This window comes from Astyanax mexicanus, chromosome 1 (genome assembly GCF_023375975.1).
Source record: "Astyanax mexicanus isolate ESR-SI-001 chromosome 1, AstMex3_surface, whole genome shotgun sequence".
NCBI classification, from domain to species: domain Eukaryota; kingdom Metazoa; phylum Chordata; class Actinopteri; order Characiformes; family Acestrorhamphidae; genus Astyanax; species Astyanax mexicanus.
The window spans coordinates 105,310,044-105,333,003 of record NC_064408.1 but is presented as its reverse complement, the minus strand read 5'-3'; the positions used below and the strand labels follow the sequence as shown (position 1 = coordinate 105,333,003).

At 36.8% G+C, this 22,960-nt stretch overlaps 1 protein-coding gene across 2 annotated transcripts in view; it reads right to left on the bottom strand.

Annotated features, from left to right (window-relative positions):
• Positions 1-22,960, bottom strand: part of tmx3b (thioredoxin related transmembrane protein 3b) — a 97,461-nt gene that overhangs the window by 18,013 nt on the left and 56,488 nt on the right. For both annotated transcript variants that reach the window (XR_007424043.1, XM_022662389.2), the window contains exons 12-14: positions 22,770-22,823; positions 13,331-13,387; positions 5,716-5,845 (exon numbers count right to left, since the gene is read on the bottom strand). Coding sequence is in view for 1 of the 2 variants with exons in the window: in XM_022662389.2 (XP_022518110.1) it covers positions 5,716-5,845; positions 13,331-13,387; positions 22,770-22,823 (241 nt within the window). In the remaining variant the exon portion in view is untranslated. The remainder of the gene's footprint in view (positions 1-5,715; positions 5,846-13,330; positions 13,388-22,769; positions 22,824-22,960) is intronic.

Below are 22,960 nucleotides of genomic sequence, written 5' to 3'. Positions count from 1 at the left end.
TGGTCAAATCGATGCCGCGGAGACTTCAGGCAGTCATACAAGCCAAGGGGGCAGCCACAAAATACTGAGAAAGTGATGATTGTAATTATAATAAAAAATATTCTAATTCAATGAAACGGTTTCTCCATTATTCTAATTCAATAAAACAACAGTGTCACAGTTAAATGGCCTAAATGGGCCTTTTGGAAAGCTCAGCTGAGCAAATTTTTTTCCAGGTAACGAGTTCTGTGATTAGTCTAACGAGTAGGACAGGTGCGGTGAACACCTGATTTGCTTTCTGCACAAAAAATGCATTCAAAGAATTTCATGATTGCACTATTTCAAATTATTCTAATTCGTTGACCAGCACCTGTATTATCGATATATCACAGAAATGAAAATGAATAACTATTATTGTGTGTACTAATTATTGTGACAGGCCTACCAAAAAGAGATTAATACACAAATACTTAATAAAAATTATGTAGTTGCATTTAAAAGATTTACTATGAAAAAAAAAAACAGATTAATCGACAATAAATAAACAAGAATGACTCGACTGCTAATCTAAAAAAAATACCATCATATAAAATCAGTAATCAGTAATTAAAATGCCAATATAACTATTATTTTTTGCCAATATACTCCTCCAGAAATAACTGCAATAAACAATAGTATGGTCATTTTAAGACCATTTGATGCCATTGGTATAATAATAAAATAAAGGCATAATAAAGCAATCACACCATAAAAAAATATATTTTTTTAATAAACTGGTAATTGTGTGACTTGATAAAATATTCTTACAGACAAAAGTAAAGACAATGGATAAAATTGAGATCAGCCAAATTGATAGGGCTGCAGCGATTAGTCGATATAATCGACAATGTTGATTATAAAAAAATGTCGACTGCAAATGTTCACTAAATGTTGACTAATGGTTCATTTGTAGCACTACACAAAGTACTACGGACAGAAAAACAATGTTAGAAGAGTAACACTCAACTCGGCCTGTGTCTCCAAAAGTGCCCTATCACAACAAATTTCACATTTCCTCGCTATTAGCACCTTCCACATTCAAAGAACAAAGTTCTTGACATTTGAATGCATTTTAATCCCATGTTCAGCTGTTTCTATCGTTTTGAACCAATAGTGAAAGCTTGAAATAGGAGCTGGACCCACAGCAAGCAGAGAGGGAGGGCATGGCAGAAATAATTGGTTAATTAGAAACATATTCGGCAGATTAGTTGACTAATAAATAATCATTAGTTGCAGCCCTACAAAATGATTGATGTCATGTCTATATTTTGTAAGATAAATGAATAATGAACTTACTATGACAGTCTTAACCCTCCTGCTATCCTCCAATTTAGTAACACCCTTTATTCTCTGAATCAATATGATTCCAGCAATTTAAACCTCCAAAAAATGATTATAATTCCAGATAATTAAACATGTTAGCAAAGTTTACTTACCTGTTTTTTTATGTTTACTTGACAAATTATTACTGGTTTTGGTATTATTATAAGTGGTTTATTATTATTATATAAGTATTATAAGCACTGTGTTGTTAAGTCAAGGCCTAAACTGAAGGTAAATTTAGAGAAAGATAATAAAACTGAATGTAAAAGTGAGCTTGACATTATTACCATACAAATATGTATAAAATATAGAGATTTCTTATGTTTTACGCCAATATAACAGCCTAATAAAACAGACATAGAATTTGATATATTTGAAACATCTTATTGTCTTTGTCAAACTAGAAGAAGACTGTAAATATGAATCACAAAACTAATATCAACCCGTTTTTCAGAGGCTTTAAACATTAAATGGGGTCAAACTGACCCCAAAGATAATAGGAGGGTTAATCAGTAATATGTAAAATCTACATGACCTTTATTTGCTGACCTCAATAATACCACTTTGCATCTATTTAGTGAGGACAGCCTGTATGATGACTTTTAAAAACAGTGTTTTTCTTTTCATTTTTATTTTTTTTTATTTAGGATATTTAAACATTACTTAAATTGCAATATCCACATATATTTAACAATTCATATTAGATCTTCATGTGCATAATTAGGCTGTTATATTATCATTTTATTAGTGGAATGAAATGGTTTTAAAATGACAATACTTTCTGGAACAATATATCGTCCAAAAAGAAAAAAAAAAAAAAAAAAAAAAACGTTATAATGACAGGCCTATTATATATTGGCCTGTTTAACCAGGTTTACAATCGAGCCATAGAACTGAAATACACAGTAAACAGCAGCTCATCAAAAGAAAAGAAAAATAATAATAACGAACCACATGCTATTTTGATTTGAGGTATTTCCAGAACATGAAGGGTGTGACTGAACTGATTGAACTGGCTTAGAATCTGCTCTGAGACGGTTCAGAGAAATTGAGACCGCACGAAGGTGTTAGGTTAGGAGAACACTAGTGACAGTGCCCTACGTCGACACCAGGACAAACGAGAGAGCCATGTGATAATGAAGTGAAGTGAGGAAGAGCAGAGTAGCTAGAGGGAGGCAGATAGATGAGGATGATGTGTGGTAATGAACCTGAGTGAAAGAAAGGTGGGAGGAACTGTTAGAATCTGGGCTTCTGTAGAACTATGATAATGAAAAGTGGCACAGGCTCACAGTAGCTCAGCATAATAAGAGAGAAAATGTGGTAAATTACAGAGAAATGAAGACTCGGAGGGTAATGTTCGGGACTGCTTAGGAGCTTAGCTGCAAGATGCAGATGCAGCCTAACCATCAGGCTGGAATTTATCAGGCTTGATAAGTAAGTAGGTAAGGTTGCTCACATTACCATTAACAGAAATATTAATGATGAAAAAAACTTAAAATGCACTTAAAATCCTTTAATTTTCTCAAAAATCATCAGTCTGCTTTACCAGTCAGGTTGTAAAAGGCAGTAAAGCCACTCCACTGAAGTGCAGCGTTACAGTTTAGTTCTATAGTTTAATTCTCCAGCAATGAGTCTGGAGACAGGAGCAGTTTTAGCATTAGCTGCTAACCGTGCTAAGCCCTAGTTCTTCTGCTGTTCAGAGGTGAGTATTATCGGCCTGTAGCCTACTCTTAACCCCAGCTAGCACTGCTGGAGCAGCATTAGCATTACCAGTTAACTGTGCTAAGCACAAGTTAGCTTTTTTGCCGTTCAGAGGCGAGTATATCGGACTGTAGCCTGCTGCTAACCCTGGATAGCACTGCTGGAGCAGCATTAGCATTACTCACTAACCCCGCTAAGCGCTAGTTAGCTCTTCGCCATTCAGAGGTGAGTATATGGGACTGTAGCCTTCTTGTTTAACGTGTTAAAACAAGCTAAGTGGGACGAACAGATAGCTAACATTCGCCCTGGGTTACTGGAACAGTCAGGGTTCCTCAGTGTAGCGCTGTCTGGCTAGCCTTAGTGGAAATCTGGAAATCTAAGCTTACTGTAAATAAATGGAAGCGATTTACTCACGCAAATTAAGTTTTCAGGAGAGAAATCTTTATCGATTAACATCCAGCTCTTGTTTGACTTTAAAAATAATGCACCTTATTATCCGGTGCAGAAAATAGACTTTTATTGATAGTACACCTTACAGTATATACTTATTATATATATATGGTGCACCTTATAGTGCAAAAAATATGCTAGACGGTTTAACAACGGTTAGATCAAAGAATATTCATGTGTTAGAATGGCCCAGTCAAAGTCCTGACTTAAATCTCATTGAAAATCTGTGAATATTTTTGCTAGAGATATTTGCAAAGAAGAATGGGCAAAAATCTTGGTCTGTAGATGTGCAACACTGATAGAGGCACACCCCCAAAAGATTTGCAGTTGTAATTGCAGCGAAAGGTGGCTCTACGCAGTATTGACCCAGGAGGCTGAATAAAATACATAGCACATTTACCATGTATAATTTTTTTTATTGCACCTTAAAATTACTGGCAATTTGTTGGCCTAGTGATACATTAAATCCCAATAAAATAAATGTAAGTTTGTGGGTATAACATGAAACAATTAAAAAATATATATATTTTTAAGGCACTGTAATAGATTGAATGCCACCCTTATACCCACTGAAGCTTAACCTAGTTTTGTTATTAATCTTAAAATATAAACTAATAAATATAAAGAATAAAATGATAAATTATTTAAAACAGTTTTTTTATTTACAAATATTCCTTTGAAACATTTAAGTTAGGTATTTCCTATTCAGATAACAGTCTTTGGGGTTTAAGAAGCTATCTTAAAACTAATCATCATGGTTGGAATAAAAAAATATATCTTTTGACTAACCTTAACATAGCAGTATATTAACTTTAGCAGCTCACCAGCTTGTTGGCCAACATTCTCTTTTCCAGGAACATTTTATACCCAATATGCGGCTTTACCTGAGCCTGGCTTGGTCTGCAAGGCTTTAGCTGCTACTCTAGAATTCTGACCTCTAGTGCTCTACTTTTCCCCAAAAGTTTGCAGTTTGCAGTCTCTGAGGTCACTCTTTTTTGGAGGCCAAGTCTCTGTATTGGGCAAAACAGCCAGAGTAACTCATGGGGCAGTGAGAACAGAATATACACACTTCATACAAATGCGAGTTACATTCTGAGATGCAGTACTGCACAGTTCAGTGCTTTCCTGTGTCGTTTCTTTTTCTTTTTCTTTTTTTTGTGTCTTGCTATAACATTCTCTGGCCAAAACTTTTACAGCTTTACAGTCCCCTAATTAGAGCCGAGTACCATGGATTCAACTTCCTCTGGGCTGTATCTGTGCTGAACAACACAATTATTATACAACCTTAAAAAGATTATGAATTCCATTTTTTTTACAAGGAGATCTGTCAAAAGTCAAAATAAAAAATAAACCCAGTTCAACACAGTGGAAAAACTTTACTACAGTGGCCTGAATCTGGAGAACACTGTTTAAATTTTGTTTAAAAATGTAATCATTAGCAATAAGAAAAACATGATGTTATTTCACTTGAATTAAATGAGAAGGGGTTTCTTTTGTAAATAAGAACAATAAGCCTTTTTATTAAGCTATTTTTACAGTGTGGTTTTAAAACACATAATGCAAATATAAAGCATTACTTTGTAATTTATGGCATAATTGTGTTAGTAAAGCTGATGTCTGTAAATTTTGGGATTTGAGGGAATTTAGCGCCCTCTCAGGTGAGAATGGGTAATTAAACAGAGCATGCGGAAGAATCATTTTAAACTGGGCAGGTGTGATGCGGTCTCCTTTCAGAGCGAATGAATCCGATTCCAGGTTATGTTCAGTCAGGGAAAGAAAGAGAAAGAGAGAGAGAGAGAGAGAGAGAGAGAGACACTTTGTTTTACTATGGGTGAATGAGGTCTGAGTTTCACCTTCTGAAGTCTCCATTTCTCCACCAGCTGCTACCGTTCAGTAGAACTGAGCCAGATCCTCTTTTTATTAGCTGTACGTGTGACGTAAATACGCAAAGACGCGTTACGTGGCCAGAAGAACTCTAGCGAAAAGCAACCAGACACCACAGTTTTTAGAATAAATATATTACGCTTAGCTGAGATGGTTGTTCCTGCACACCGGTACCATTAAACACAATATTTTATCCCTTCTCCACTCAGAAATGCTTCTGCTTTCAGTTTAAAAAACAAAATAATACAGACTGACACTTTAAATCTAATCGTTATCCCAAAATGTCTAATATATTACTTCTGCATTTTGAAGTAGGAGTAAGTGCAAAATGTGGGGTACCTGAGCCGAGCCGTCCAGAACGCTCCTAATGAAATGGACCAGTTGCTCCAGACTCTCCACCGGCTCACTGGGCAGGAAGTACTGCTCATTGGATGTGTTGAGAATGATGATGGACGGCACAGACACCTCGCTGTAGACAGGAAAACACAAAAAAAGAAAAACACAAGAAAAGAAGAGTGTCAAGGTATGGTTACAACGTCCTTAATATGTCTTGGATGCTTGTGGAGGAATATATTTTTTGCTGTGCTACAAAAACCTTTTGACTACATGTTTGCGTTTTTTTTGCGTCTTCCATTTTTAAAGAGAACAGTAGGGGTGGGCGATATGGTTCTAAAATCATATCATGATATTGCATGGTATTTTTGCGATAAGGATACTTTTGGCGATATAACACAACACTGAAAACTTATTTCAAGAATACACTACTGCAACAAAATGAAAATTTAATTAAAAATTAAAAACTGCATACGATATAAAATGGCACAACACTAACTGAGATATTAAAAAATACAAGAATTTTATCAGATTTGTAACAGAAGTCAATGATCCAGAATGTCATGATACTAATAATACTATCCAAATATCTCCATATATTCAGGACTGAAGAAAAATGAATGATACTGGACAGATATAATCTGTCTCTAGTGGATATATAATGAAAAATTAAAACAGTGTAAATTTTTCTTTTCCTAAAAACAGCAAAACTGTGCAATGATGTGATTATGAGGTGGGGGAACATGGCACGATTTTTCAGAGCATAATGTCATTTTCGATATTCAAAGATATTGGCGATATTATTGCATCTGATGCGATATAGCACACCCCTAGAGAACAGCCTAACATAACTCAATAACTTAACTAATTTTAACTTATTAAAACTTACTCAATTAACATAATAACATATTGTCTAGCCTGAAGTAGGAATGATGGACACAGTTTCTAACAATATATGGGGTTTTACTGATCTTAATACATTTAAGAAGAAGGTTGAATCTGGATTTTAATTAGATTTTAATCAGATTTTTTTTTTCTAATACAAAAAAAACAAAACAAGGATCTGATTTTGGTTAGACCAGATTCAATTTTCTTATTCTAGGAATTATTCTATGATCTATTTCTATTGTCTTTGTATTTTTTCCAGTCCAGAGAAGTTAAACATTTTCAATCAGACTTTGGATATTTGGTCAGATGATTATCACACCACCTCATCCAGAACTCCCCAATATATCCCAAAAGTATTGGATGGATCCTGAAAACACAGTTTCACTGCTCCACAGCTTTGCTATGCTCAGGGCTTTACACTGTTCTAGAGTGTTCAATTGTATTGGCAAGACTTTGCAAACCTTAATTCAAACTTTTAGGCAAATAGTGTCCTTACACCACATAATATATGTATTTTTTTTCTCACTATCTGTATTTACAGGCATTAAAAATATTTAAATGAGCTTTCTAAAAAAAGTGTATAATGCGAATGCCTTTTTTTCCTTATATTAGCTGACATATGCTTCAACATTAATATTAATAAAAATGGAATGGAGCAGGAATGCATAAACAGGTTCTGAGATCAAACCTGTCGCACTGTATAAATGCAGTGTTACAGTTAGTCTCTCTGTGGAAGTAATTAGTGCAGCTCAGGTGTGTCCTGCTGGATGAAAAGGCGGCAGACTGTAAATCTGAACTCCATCATTATGTAAATGGTGCACTTGGCTGGGCCACAGCGGGGCTCCGCCACTCACTTTCACCCTGACCTTTACAAATGATAGCTGACAACCGCAACACAGCACAGGCCACAAGCATGTGGCTCAGAGAGAGCGTGCACACACATATACACTTTATAGAGAAACTGAGCTGCAGCAGCCCACACAACAATACAACCTGCTAACCTATACATGGGCCATTCCACCCAATAGATGCCATTTGCTTATTGTAACGCTTCCAAATTAAACGTATATATATATTTTTTTTTCAACTCTGGATCTAATAACACATGTATTTATCTATTCCAAAAATGTATTGGTCAATCTCAGGCAGCTTTAATTCATTTTTACAAGGTTTCTAAGCTAAAGATGGTTACAAAACTCATGTGAGATTTAAAAAAAACATATTTAAAAGCAAGTCCACTAATTCCTTTCATTTTCTCTCAAGAAAGTATTTATTTTAGAGAAATGTTTGACTGCATGTTTATATATGTGATATTTACGAAAAAAATTTACGATATTTACGTCTTGTGGCACTCGTTCCTGTTACTGGAACTCACTCCTGTTACTGGCACTCATTCCTGTTATTGGAAATCACTCCTGTTACTGGCACTCATTCCTGTTACTGGAACTCATTCCTGTTACTTTTTATGTTTTAAGTAACAGGAACGAATGAGTAGAATTTGGCAATAAAATTTTAAATGTCTCCTTCCGCTAAAATCTCCTTTTCTTGTTTTTTTGTGAAATACAATAGGTCTCTATGAGTTCTATATGATGCTGCATATGAAACTGTTTCTCAGCCTCCCTTGTCTGCAGTAGCTAGTAAAAGAAAAGCCTCAGAAAACGAGTCGATCTGGAAAGGCTCAGAAGTCTAGGTCAACCAGCGAGTTTATGGCCTCGCCCACCTTGTCTCAGGACAGTCTACGGGCAGAGTTGAAGCAGGGCTGTAGTTAAGAAAGAGCTTACAGCTTCTGTTTACACAGCTAGTTAATGTTAGCTATCTTGTGTACAAAACTATAGATTTAAACTGGATCTCCAGTTGATTTCACGTTCTACAGAGACCTTAAATATACACTAGGGAAGCACGGTTTGACAAGGCGGCACAACTCGATAGATACCGGTCAAAGTGAGCGCTGTTCGGGTCGGATTTTATGATATAGAGTGGACTCTGGGACTTTGATGTGCTGTAAGCTCTGTCTGTGGGCTGTCCCGAGCCAAGGTGGGCGAGGCCACGAATATTATTTTATGAGTTGATGTAGACACGGTGCTTTTTTTTTTCTTAGCTACTGCAGACAATGAAAGACGAGGAACAGTTTCATATGAAGCATTCATACACAACTCTGAAATACCTATTGTATTTCACAAACAACAAGAAAAACTAAATAATGAAATGTAACAAAAAATGTAACCATAAAATGTAACCATAAAAGTGCAGAATATCTTGTGACAGCATAAAAACAGCAACAATTAAAGAAATTAACAATTATTAAACATTTTATTGGTTTAATGATGCTGATATAATGGTGACCGATGCAAAAGGGCACGTCCCTAGTCAGTTAATTCTCTGACTGCATTCTTATTATTTAAACTGCATTCTGTAAAGAGCTGAAACCACTTCCCCATCAGACAGTCACAGCAAGCTCACTTGGACATTCAACACTGAGTCCTGCGCCTGGCAACCGGCCCCGACGGAGCGAACAAGATGCTAAAAGCTCCTGCTTTGTCAGAAACATGAAACCGCTACAGGGGCAAACAAGTCTCAGTGCAAACACAGCCTCACCTACACGCGACATGCTGTGTATGTTCACATGCTTGCATCAGCACAAGACACGTCGAGGAGAAGGTGTGGAAATACAGCAGAAAAATGTAAATATTTTAACATGTGAATAATATTAAACGCAGTATGTGGTGAAGCACAGTGTTCTAACCTGGGAGCAGTTGAAACTGGAACTGACTGTTCATCTATTTGTCTAGAAACTGTCTAAAAAACAAGATATTTAAATTGAAAACTAAATTACTGGAACATATAACTACAATATATACAAAAAGTAAAGATAATGTAAACAAATAACACACCATGTTTGATACAGGCCTCAAAAATGAATACATGGAAGTTACACAAAAAAAAAAAATTCAAATGATTGGTGCCAACTAAGGTATACTTGACAATCCCAAAACATGCTAAAAAGATAATTACACAGATCATCCAGTACATGATCAAAAGTATCGAGACATACCTCTTAATCACTGAATTTAGACATTTTTATTCAGTCTTATTGCCTTACGGTTCTGAAATCAAGCACCTAGCCACCTTCTCGCTCATGCTACAGAGAATGCCAGCTGGGGAAGCCAAACGTACGACATACGGCAGGTTCAAGTTCATTTTTACACACTATTCACATTTTATGAAATAAAATAAAGCTACTACTCACTACTGATCACACTTGGTTTTAGTTTATTACCTCCTTTTAGGCTGAAATATACAAGCTGTACAGGACTAGGATAATAATATCATAACTTTGCTTTTTGACAAACATAACAGACAATAGGTAATGCTGTTTTTTATTCTGTGTAAAACTTAAGGCAGCATATCTTCTGTGGCTTTCTGATGACATAACATGGTTTTAATTTTATGTAGTACTGTGAAAAATCTTTGTAACATGACATGGAGCACTGAGGAATCGGAACGGTTTTTGCAGTTTTGCTAAAAAACATACTGTATCAGGAAATCCCTGTGATGTATCTATCAAATTATAAACTTTGTGAATCATTTAACTCCCAAGACGTTACGTTATTTTATACCTACATATATACCAAACATTCTTATTCAGTATAATTTACAATAATAATAAAAACAATGTAATATAGAGCTGCAGCTAGAATACAGCTATGCAGAGCTACAGTTGATGCACTAGGAGAAGCACTCTTATTGCTAGAGCAGCTCAAATACAGAACAATAAATTATGGCATGAATCTGCAGCTAACACACTGGCCATCAACAGTCTGTCAGATTTTAGCAGCGCCATTAGCTGGAACTTTCTCTCTCCCTCTCTCTCTCTCTCTCCCTCTTTCGCCAGTCTCTCTCCAGCCATTACATTCAATATGCACAGCAGGAGGAGGCCGGCCTACTGTTAATCTGATCCTCAAACACGCTTCTGACTCAGCCTGAGATTCAGAGCACGAGAGCTCAGATCAACGGTCAAACACCCCCACTGTCTATACTCATCCAGAGAGAGAGAGAGAATAAAATGAGAGAATAAAAAACAGAAATGGAATAAAAAGAGAGACTGGAATAGGAAGAAGATAAACTGCTATAAGATACAGTGAAAATGGAAATAAGAAACAAAAAATAAAAATGAAACATAATGAGAAAGAGATAATAAGAATGAGAGAATAAAAGTATATGAAAGAGTTAGAATTAGAAAATGAACAAGAGAGTGAGAAAAAGAACAGAACAAATAGTAAAATGAGAAAAAACGAGAAGGGATGAGAGGAACAAGAAAAAGAAGAAGGAGAAAAGCGAGAAATGATAAAAACAAGAAAGGGACAAAATGCATGAGAAGATGAATGAGGAAAAAGAAATAGATTAACATTAAAAATAAGAGAAACAAAAAAATAAGAGAGAAAAAGAAAAATGAAAAGAAAACCGATACAGATATTAAGAGAGTGAGAGCAAACAGAAGAAAATAGTAAAAGGAGAAAGAATGAGAAGGGATGAGATGAACAACAAAATAAGAGGGGAAAAAAGCGAGAAACAATGAGGAAAAAACAAGAGAGAGAGAAAATGCATGAAATTATGGACAAGGGGAAAGAAATAGACTTACATTAAATATAAGAGAAATAAAACATGAGAGAGAAAAAGAAAATGAAAAGAAGACAGATACAGAGATTAAGACAGTGAAAAATAAAAATCAGAGAATAAGAGAACATGAGAGAAAACGCAAAAGAAACAGGAGATTGAATAAAATGAGAGAATAAAAGATAATATGGGAGAAAATGGGAATAAAAGAGAAAGAATGAGAGAGAGAAAAAGAGGGAGAAGAGAGCAAGAAATGAGAAGGAAAGGAAAGGAAAGAGAGACAGAGACGGTGTGTGTGTGGCAGGGAGAGTGGGTGAATAGCTGTATTCTGGAAATATAAAACATCAGATTTATTTCCATGGAGATCCCGCAGGACGGGATTAGAGCTCATTGACAGGCCAGGATTTCATTCTGCAAAGGAGGACAATTAATCCTCCAACTCAAACTCACACAATCTCTCTCTCTCACTCTCTCTCTCTCTCTCTCTCTCTCTCTCTCACACACACACACTCCCTCAATCCACAAAATGACTGGTGCAGGGTGGTCTGCAAGGTAAACACTAACACACACACTCTCGCTATACAAACAATTCATCTAGCCCTACAAACCTTCAGTCTGGCCTGCAAAATGACCAACACACACACACACACACACACACACACACACACACTGCAGGGAAGAGTGAAAACACACACAAACTTCATTATGCAGCTTAAAGGTTCAAGCACCTTCTTCCTCCTACTGAGCAAAACACTCAGACAGAGAAAGAAAAACCTATAATATTGTGCTAATCTAAAACATGCACGCCTTAATATAATGGTGTGTTTTTATCTCTTTATTTCCGCTCTTCCTGTTAATGGTACATATGTTTAGAAACAGAAACTATTTCACAGTTACACATGTTTGCATCTCCCACTATAGAGATAACAAGCCAATACATAAATATGTCCCTGCATCAGCTATTACTGTTATCACAGTTCATTTACTATTACCCATTCAATATGACATTAAACCTACTGATAGCCTCTGCTATTTTAAAAATAAACATGCTTTTAAATCTATTCCTCTGTGGGGTGCTAAACTGTTGTGTAACTGAATGTTTCGGCTTGTTAACACAAGTACTACTTCCTCAATCCACAAAATGACAATAAGAGGCACGCATGGAAGAATAAGAATCCCCCTAAACATAAGTGACAGTGAGGTACAGAGCAGCACAAGCACTACAAATTAACAAAAAAAAGCACTACAAAAAAAGTGACTATATCCAACACCAATTAACTTAACAGTAGTGCTGGGTGATATGATGATAAATATCGCTAAGATGATAGAAAAGTGTCTATCGTGCTACTTACCTTCTATCGTCCCTATCGGTTTTTTTTTTTACAGTAAATTCATCAATTATTCATGCAAATATATAAAGTAGGCTACTATGAAATGTATTGCCATGGTCACTTTGCATAAACTCGGTTTATATAAGTGATAATAAAGTAATCTTCGCAAAAAAAGCTTCATAATGTGGTTTTGCAACATGACGCTGCTTTACATTATTGCGCGGACACGCCGGTTTGCGACTGAACGATGGAGATGCATTGTTCTGTTTTCATTTGACACATATGTATTGCTGCACTAAAAGGTAGTAATTATCATTTGTAAAAGTTGGGTTTAATATCACTTTGAAATAAAGTTGGAAAAAAGTAAGCAATGATATTATATAACTGAAAACATACTTAAATAAGGTATATCATGAAATATATCGTTATTGTGATAAAAAATATATATATATGATTTTTCCCATATTGCCCAGCATTACTTAACAGTATTTCAAATATGAAGAAATCATAATCATGTTTATATATTCAAGACATTTGTGTTATGTGTATGTTAAATACTGTCTTATACACTAATATTCTATGTCCCCATTGTGACAAAAAACTCTTGTAGCCACTACATCAGCTTAGCAACGCTACATCAAAAACTTCCTCCTCCAGTCTATCAGAGTCTGCTGCAGCAGCTGAGAAGGTACAGAACGCTAGGCCTTCCGTCTGAGGTTACTGAGTGCTGATGCTCAAGGACGAAAGGATGAGATGAGACAGTGAAGAAAGAGAAAAAGAAGACTCACCCCATGATGAGACTGTTGATGTAGTCATTACCATCCATATGGCCAAACTGGAAATCCCTGAAGATTTAAAGAGAAAGAAATTTCAATTACTTTTCCACTTTACAGAAAAAGTCCTTTGATAGTTAAATAAATTTGACATGTTCCATCACTCTGAGAGGAAATCCCATTGGTCCTCGCTGCTTCGAGTGCCAGTGCAGATTTGAAGCTCTGAAATACAGCATGACTGCTCTGAAACTTTTGAAAGTGTGTGGTGTTTACCTGTGAAAGCTAGTGATCTGTGCATTATCTCTCTCTCTCTTTCTCTCTCTACAGTCTCGCTCATTATCTTTCTCCCTCAACCGTCTTTCTCTTTCATTACAGCTAATAAAACTTCAATGAACAAGCTGAAGGAATTCTGCAGTTTATCTCTCTCTGTATCATTCAGTTGATAACACTGGTGTCACTTGCACTAAGAAGACCTTACTGTTAACATATCTGCATGCATGTGCAAGTTCATCCACACACTGTATGTGCATGTGTGTGTGTGTGTGTGTGTGCGCGTAGTATCATGTAAAAGTTTTATATCCCTGAGAAAATTATGAATAATAATAAGTAAGATGCTTATCTGGGAAATCACTTTTTTTAATAACACATATAATACACATTTCATAGTGAAGAATTATTGTGTCCCATGATTATTGCTATGTACCATGCACAGCTTGAATAAAAATGGAATCTCTCATCCATCTGACACCCACTATTAGTCCCCAATCAAATGATAAATCTTGTCACCTTGCCATCAGCATGCTGACAAGTGTTCAGCGACACAATTACAAGATAACACCTCTCTACAAATTATATTTATACAGATATGACCATTCCCAAGCCATCACCTGAGGTAACATTTCATAATCAATTCACATGCTTTCCAATGACTTTTGGCATGTCTGTGTAAGCCTTTAAAAACGGCGCTTTATTGACTGTATTTTTGTAAATGTGCACAACTAACTACTATTCAAAACGTTCCTTTACACAAAGTGGAAAAGGTCAAAGTGACTCAAATATTTACTGCATATGCAACAGACAAACCATCCATCTCCTCTCCATACATGTAACTGGTAGAAAATGTCCCCGATCCAATCACGTGATCAGAAATTGGAGTCGAATAATATGGCGTCACATCAATGTCAAAAGTCGAGGGCGCAAAAATACAAGTCGGGGGCACAAAACTAATAGATGAAAAAAAAATTAACCAGCGTGTTTTAAAATTGTGAGTGTGTAAATTAACTTCTCGTGAGCACAAATGTGGAACTAGCGAGCAAAAAAAAGATAATTATGTGTGCACTGAAGAAAATGTTGCTCTCGAGCTTTATTTTTCTCCTCTCGGGTGTTTTTTTTTTCTCTTGCGCTGTGTGAAGTACCTGCTGCAGCAGTTTGTGCTTTTTTTTTTTGGAGTTTTGAAAGGGGTGGTTTTGACAGTTTGGGGGGGAGTCAGGGTCACTCTGTCCGTTCTGTGTGCCTGGACAATTTTAATACACACTGGTTAATTTTTTTTCACCTGGTATTTTTGCGCCCTCGACTTTTGACATTAACATTTGGGTAGTCGCGCAGATCATCAACGCTGAATTATGGCCGGCTAGCACAGAGGCTAATCCAGCAAGCTGCCTATTGAGCCATCCGCTACTTTCCTCCATGCTTCATTTTCCTCCAAACTGTCAATATAACGTCTTTATGGCGCTCTCACTCTCTCTCTTACACAAGGTGTTTCCTCTTTCCAAGTTGGAATATGGGCAAAAAATAAATAAATAAATAAATAAAATCTCCACTATAATATAGACATTATTATACAGTAAAAAAAAAAAAAAGTCTAGTTGGCCAGGCCTAAACCACACTACACAATTATTACGCTCTCAATCCCAAAATTATAAAACTTCCAGAACAACAACAAAAAAAAAAAACATGATCTTAATTATCCAAAAAAATAAACCACACAATTGTGGTTGTGTGACATTTTGTAATTTGTTTATTTAAGAAAGAATGCATATTTAAATGGAAATCATTTATATGATTATCTAGTCAATTTAGTACTTATTTGACGCTAAAAATGGTTTTACAATAATTAAAAAAAAATTCAAAAGTTGACTTAAAGTACAACTTGGATGTGTTTCCTTTTTTTACTGCACTGCCAAAGTATCAGATCAGAACTCAATATCAGCAAATACTTCAAATCAAATGATAAAAACTGGGACTGCTTATCATGGTGTCCTTTAAAATGAAGGGACTAGACTGCTATGACTGAGCACATTACCTAATAATGAGCATCATTCCTTCAAGATGGCACCCCTGATTATCTCCCAGTCAACACTTCACTCTCACAAATCATTCTGAATCCCCAAGGCCTTTTAGCACCAACCAAAATAATCCAGACAAATATGGGCTTGGTGTAAACTGCATGTGATAGACTGGGGAGAAGCTCTGGAGTGTTCTGGTCTACTGGATTGTCAGTTCCATTTCCTGACATCATCAATTTCAAGAGAAACTACAAGCTCCGGATGGTGTTGGGTCTGACTAGTGACTGAAGGTCATCAATAAGGAACCCTGAGAGCGTGGGAGGCACAGTCTCCTCTAAAAGCTCTGGAGTGGAAAGGTCAAAGTCCTTTGTTTGGACACTGAAGATGTACTGAAGATACATCAGAATTTGAACTAAACAACATGGAATTTGTGTAATGTTTGGTGGCAGAACAACAAATTCTCATTTATACATAAATCCACCTATTAAGCTACAGCAGTTAGCCTAACCCATTCACACTGGTGTTATACACTGTGTTCAGAGTTTCAAGAGAGCACAGTTAAACCTGCTCTCTCTCGGTGAGTAGGATGCTCACACTTTCTCCTTCATTAGACTCTCCTTCGACTTTAGCCAATGTAAAAGTTTGTTAGTTGACACAAACGGGCTTTAAAATGTGTTATATTCATTGTGGTTTAATTCAGCAAAAAGAGCAGAAGTAGCACTCCCAGCTGTGTTGCCCATTGTTTGAAAATTAAATAAGTACACCCACAATACATGAAAGCATGTTTGCAGCAACCAAACAAATGTTTAAATCCTCCTACACAATGGCGTACAATAATACACATACATATGTCTATTTATAACAACTGCATCTATCTGCTCCAAAACCAAGGGTAAATCTGAATGGGATTGTTCTTATATTCTGGGAGTTTATTTTAACAACATTCATCATGAAACCTAATTTGTTCAAATTGTTTGTTTATTCTAACACTCACACTTTGCCTGATAAATGTATTGGTTAGTATATACTGTTGTGTGGAAAAGGAGACTGTTGTAAGCATTACATTACATTACATTACATTTGGCAGACGCTTTTGTCCAAAGTGACTTACAACAGTGAAGTACACAAGTAATAGGAGTTTAAGGTAAAACATCTTTAGATAGGGCCTAAAGGAGGTCACAGGGAAATAACGGGATAGAGGAGGAAAGGAACGGGAAGAAGAAAATGAGGTAAGTAGGTAGTTTGTTAGAGGGGTTAGGAGAGTAAGTGCTCTTTGAAGAGCTCTGTCTTCAGAAGTCTCTTAAAGATAGCGAGAGATTCTCCTGATCTGGTAGTGGAAGGTAGTTTTTTAGTTCCACCATTGGGGAACTCTGTATGAGAACAGTCTGGATTGCTTTGTGTGAATGTTTGTTTGGCAAAGCGAGGCAACATTTATTGGAGGAGCGCAGCGGCCGGGAGGTAGGGAAAGCTTAATGTGTAGTATGTTTAACGTACTATTTAACATTCTTGCAGCAAGTGTATTGTCATGTCTTCTCTAGAGTACACTGGCAAAACAAGCAGAAAAGCTATTGCTTCTTTGTGGTATGGCTGTGTTCAGAATTCTGCAGGTAACACTGTGTCTTTTTTTTTTTATATATACAACTGGCAGACCTGAAGCTTGTCCGTTCAACATATTTACATGCTAAATACTGTGATGTAAGTAGTGATCAGGTGGTAAAAGAAGACATTTTCTGATAATGCAACATTTAAAAAAATCTATTTATATCTAAAATCCCTTTTTATGCATCGACTCTCCATGTCCGTCCATGTTGCGGAAATCATGGGGCTCTACACAACAGAATTGGCAGCTAGTATTCTCCCTCAATTAGTCCTTAAAAACTGAGAAAGGGGTCCCACTGAGACATTTGGACAGCTCTAATCGCAGAGATTAGAAGTGGCCATTTAGCCATTTTCCTTTTCCACTTGTCACACTTGAGGATATTTGAAACACTTGAAAATGTTGTAGGTTGTGTCTCCCTGCTGTTTATCTGCTTATGTCACCAGTAAAGGATAAGAGGATCAATAAAACATGCTTGGATGGAGAGACATGTCTTCCTTCCAACACAAGCAGGAATTCTCTTGTGGATAAAGTGGGTGAATGCAACACATTCTAACAGACCTTATTCCAGACAAAAAAAAAAAAGAGGACTGAGTCATTTCAGCTGCCCCCCTTAAAGTCTATTAGTTGCATCATTAGCTGGACATCAATCATAAAATTAATTAAAATTAATGCGTGGTATGGTTGGAGGAGGGCGAAGCTGTTGAGTTCACCATATACTCTTGGTTATAATGAAAGCTTAACCAGCACTATTAGCTAGCACTCTTGTGTTGTCTGTTAATAGATGAGAGAGATGTTAAATGAGATTGGGAGTTTGAGCACTGGAGAAAGGACAATAAATGACTTTAAGGCGCACCCTATTGTAAGGCGCACTATCAATGAATGTCTATTTTTTAAAATCTATTTTCACACATAAGGTGTACTGGATTCTGTTTATTTAAAGTAAGCTTGGATTTCCAAATTTTAGCGAGGCTAGCAGCACTTAGTGCCGGTAAATGCCGCCCGACAGAGCTACACTGAGGAACCCTGAGTGTTCCTGTAACCCAGTGTGCTATCAACTTGCAGACTACAGTACAATTTACTCACCTCTGAACGACACCTCTGAACGACAGCCTTTGTGCTGGAGAAACTTTGCTAAAACTACCGGATTATAAGGCGTACTTTCTTTTTTTGGAAAAATTAAAGGATTTTAAGTGCCCCTTATAGTGCAAAAGATACAGTAACTCAAGTTCGTTGCTATGGTGATTGGTACAAACACAGTCTGACATTTAGTCACATGACTCCTCACACAGGGCTAAATGGCACGCTTGATAAACCAAATATAGATAAAAATGTGAAAACACGCACTGGTTTTAATAACTGCCTAAATTGTTTATTTATTATACGTTAATTGTAATGTTGAAATTAAAAGGAAATAAGTAAAATTTATTTAAATCTGTACATGCTGTCTATTTCATTATTTCACAAATTCGTATGGTGATATGACATTGTACAGAAATGAGAAAATTCGATTTTTAATTGCTAGGTAATTCTACAAATGATTCAAAGATTCACACTAAACATCTGAATCGGATTGGACTGGCAAAATTCTCAGACAAGTAAAACCCTACTTTATACACCTACTTTCAACTAATTCTCTTCCACTGTTTTATTGCTCTCAATAAAGAAGAACAAAGACGTAAAAAAGTTTTGCCTCATTTCTTCTCCTCACTCCTCTTCATCCTTCTCAGTGAAGTAAACTACCGGTGTGAGTGATAAGGCTGGGAGGAATTCAATTTGCACCATGAGAGCTGGTGGAGGGCAGAGGGAGAGAGTTTTCATCTTCCTCTCTCTCTCTCTCTCTCTAGGAAGGATTATGGGTGTCTGGATAAATACGTTTATTACTTTCATCTGTGAGCACATCAGCAAAAAAGACACCAAGTCACCAGAGTGTCTTTAATATTCAGAAAGTGCCGAGCTTTCTCTGAAATCAACTGTTTGAGCGCTTCTGTCAATAACATTAGTCATCTGCTTGTTTGTGATGATGAATTTAGAATTTATTTGGCAGAGGAGGTGACTTTTCTTTGAATAAAAATTAATAAAGAAGCAGAATAAATCAGCACAGTGCTCATCCTAAGGTAGCTTGATGACATAAACAAATTGGCCATAATATTAGCACCACTTGCTTAATACTGCCCATTACCCCAATGTGCCACTATAACAAATATGAACATTCAAGGCAGATCTGAAGGTGTTCTGTAGTATGTTTGGTTACAAGACACTATCCTAAATGCTTTAAAAATCCTGTAAGTTGTGAGGTGGAGCCTCCATTGATCACATCACTGAGCCTAAGGTGCCCATGACCCTTTTGCCAGTTTACAGATTCCTCTTTCTCTGCACATTTTTGGTGGATACTGACCAGATTAGAAAAATGTTCTGGATTTGTTCTGATCCAGTCCATAAATTCTTCTGCATGCCAATAGCTTGCTTCCAATAAAAAAGGGAGAGAGCACAAGAGCAATAAAAAGTGCAAAAAGTAGAGAGAGAGAGAGAGAGAGAGAGAGAGAGAGAGAAGGACAAAAATATAAAATCAAGTATGCCAGAGAGAGAGAGAGAAAGATGAAATTTATAGGGTGTACATGAGAGATTTGGAAAGAAGAAAGAGAGGCGAGTGAAAGAATTAAGAATATAAGATGAAGGAGAAAAAAAATTAGAGAGATATAGAAAGAGAGTGAGAGATAGAAAGAAAGAGAGAGAGAAATTTATGAGCTGGGTGCAGAAGAGATGTTGAGATGTGAGGGAGTGAAGAGAGGGATAAAAAAGAGAGAGGGATATGAGCAAATGAGAGAGAGAGCGGAAGAAAGATGAGAGAATACAAATATGCGACAGAGAAAAAAAATCAGACTGAGCGAGTGAGATACAAAGAAAGATGAATGATGAAAAGACAGGTGAGTTAGAAAAAAAGAAAGAAATGAGAGAGAGATAGTGAGCAATAGAGAGAGCACAATAGCAATCAAGAGAATGGAAAAAGGGAGAGAGACAAATGAGTTTAAGTGAGAGGGAGGAGAGAGAAAAGGAGAGAGTAAGAGATGGAAGAAAGGGGCATGAGAAAAGATAGGAGCAAGTAAAAGTCTTAGAGGCATATGGGAGTGAAGTAGTGAGGAAGAGTGAAAGAATGAGTAAAAGTAAAAGTGAGGGAGAGAGTAAGAAAGAAAGACAGAGAGAGAGAGAGAGACAGAGACAGAGAGAATGTTAGAGCAAGCAAAAGTGCTTGAGTCAAAAAAAGGGAGGGAAGGAGGACAGAAATGGAGGCAAAATGAAAGAGAGTACACTTGTTATTATCTGCTATCAGAGCTGATTCACCATAAAACCACCTCTGTCCATTTTCCTTTTTTTTCCCCTTTTTCTCTTCCACACGGTCTTACTCCCTGCTGTGCCACTGACTGCCACACACACACAAACTCACCCACACACACACAGACACACACAGACACACACACACACTTCTCTGTGCATTAGATCCAGAGGACGGTGTGCCTCCATACATAGTGATGTAGCTGTCCACATTGGGCTGGTTAGCTCTCTTCTCATTAGCCAGTCAAAAGCCTCTGCTTCATTTCATATGCGACTTCCCAGCAGCCACTGGGGCTGATCGCTTTTTGACATCTACAGGAGGAGGTCTCGGGCTTAACGCAATTAAAACAACCGTTTAAGCTTGCAAACGTCAAACCCAGGCAGGAGATCGCCGATCTCGAGCCGAATCTGCAGGGACTTGTTTCCGGAAAAAAGGGGGTGAGATAGCACAGCTGAGTCTCTAACAGCCGATATGGGAGATCTTAGAAATGCAATCAGGCCTAATGGGGGCCGAATGCATGAGAGACTTTGATTAAAAAGATGGTAAAGACATGGATGAGGCGGTTATCTGGGCTGAAAGCGGAAGGCGAGAGGCGTGACTGGTCTTAAAGACAGTGAGTGGTAAGTGTGCCTCCCGCTGTGCCTGCTTTAGAAATTAATTCACAAGAGACGCCAATGATGAGCTGTGAGAATGCAGCGGCTGTAAGGGTTTATAATCATATTACATGATAGATTAAATGTAGGTGTTTATCTGCTGTCAATTTTGAGTCTTATTTTTTTGTCCAGTATCCAATGGCCACACCACTCCCTGCTTCTGATATGTACTGTATATAAATACACATAAATACACAAATACATAGGTATTTATGATCATCATTCTTTTGCCTGCTCTAATTATCTTGCTGTTCACAATCCATAACAGTCTGGATGTCAGTAATAAAACAGTAGTAAAGCCTCCCCAATAGATCCTCAGTGTTTCCTCCCACCACCCACATTCCCAGACAGCAAGTAAAAGTGGTTCAAATCTGTTCCTTTTAATTTGATTAACAGTATAAACAGCAAAAAACACACTGAATCTGAATGTTTAATTTCTGATTTAGGCCACTTTATTATGTTGTAAAACCAATACACATACAGCTCTGGAAAATAATAAGAGACCACCTAAAATGATGAGTTTCTTTGATTTCACCAAATTAAAAAAATCTCTGGAATATAATCAAGAGGAAGATGGATGATCACAAGCCATCAAACCAAACTGAACTGCTTGATTTTTTGCACCAGGATTAGCATAAAGTTATCCAAAAGCAGTGTGTAAGACTGGTGGAGGAGAACATGTCAAGATGAATGAAAACTGTGATTAAAAACCAGGGTTATTCCACCAAATATTGATTTCTGAACTCTTAAAACTTTATGAATATGAACTCGTTTTCTTTGCATTATTTGAGGTCTGAAAGCTCTGCATCTTTTTTTGTTATTTCAGCCATGTCTCATGTTCTGCAAATAAATGCTCTAAATAACAGTATATTTATTTGGGATTTGGGAGAAATGTTGTCTGTAGTTTATAGCATAAATAACAACTGTTTATTAATAAGATATTTCAAAGATATAGCTATTAATAGCAAAATCAGAGAAACTGATTCAGAAACTGAAGTGGTCTCCTTTTTTTCCAGAGCTGTATGATTTTGGCAGTGTAAACGGACAATTCAGAAATCTTGCTACTTTAACGTCTACTACTATTACTTTAAAAAGAAGGAAAAAAGGCTGTGAGGTGAAGAGAAATGTAACAGAGAAAAGGTTTTATGAAACTCTATGAAGTAAAAAAAAACATGTTTTTGTCTTGCACAGACAGAACAGATGATAGATCTCTGCAGAAAAATATAGTGTAGAAAGTGAAAACAGGTTTCTTCAAAAAAATGTTAAACTTGCAGACATTTCTTCAAGGTTACAGTGATCTGTAAGGAGGTTGATCCAGTGCTGCATGGAGATTTGGGTTCTATCTTTTCAATTAAGTAGAATTTTTTTAGGAGCAAAGCTAGGCTGCGAATATGAATGAAACCTGTTGCAAGGTGAGGATAAGGTGATGTTGACTTGGCTGATGAGAAAGAGGTGCCAAACAGCAGCAGCTCGTCTCACAACCTTTCTAATTTAACAGAGAATGATCTAGAGTGCCTCGTTTTCGTCGTTTCCTTTTTTCTTTTTCTTTTTTTGGATTTCTTTATGCCTCCGCCTCACAGCTTACCTGTTGAAGTCGTTCCTGTACTCGCGGGAGACTCTCTGTATGAGACCCTTTAACCTGAGGAGAGAGAGGAGGAGAGAAAGGAAGAATTCAAATGAGGATCTTTTCATCACCCAAGAAAAGCTTAACTGACACGGAGCGCGGGCGCATTTGAATGCGGCTCCGCGCGTTGCCATGGCAGCGCTTCTGTTTGC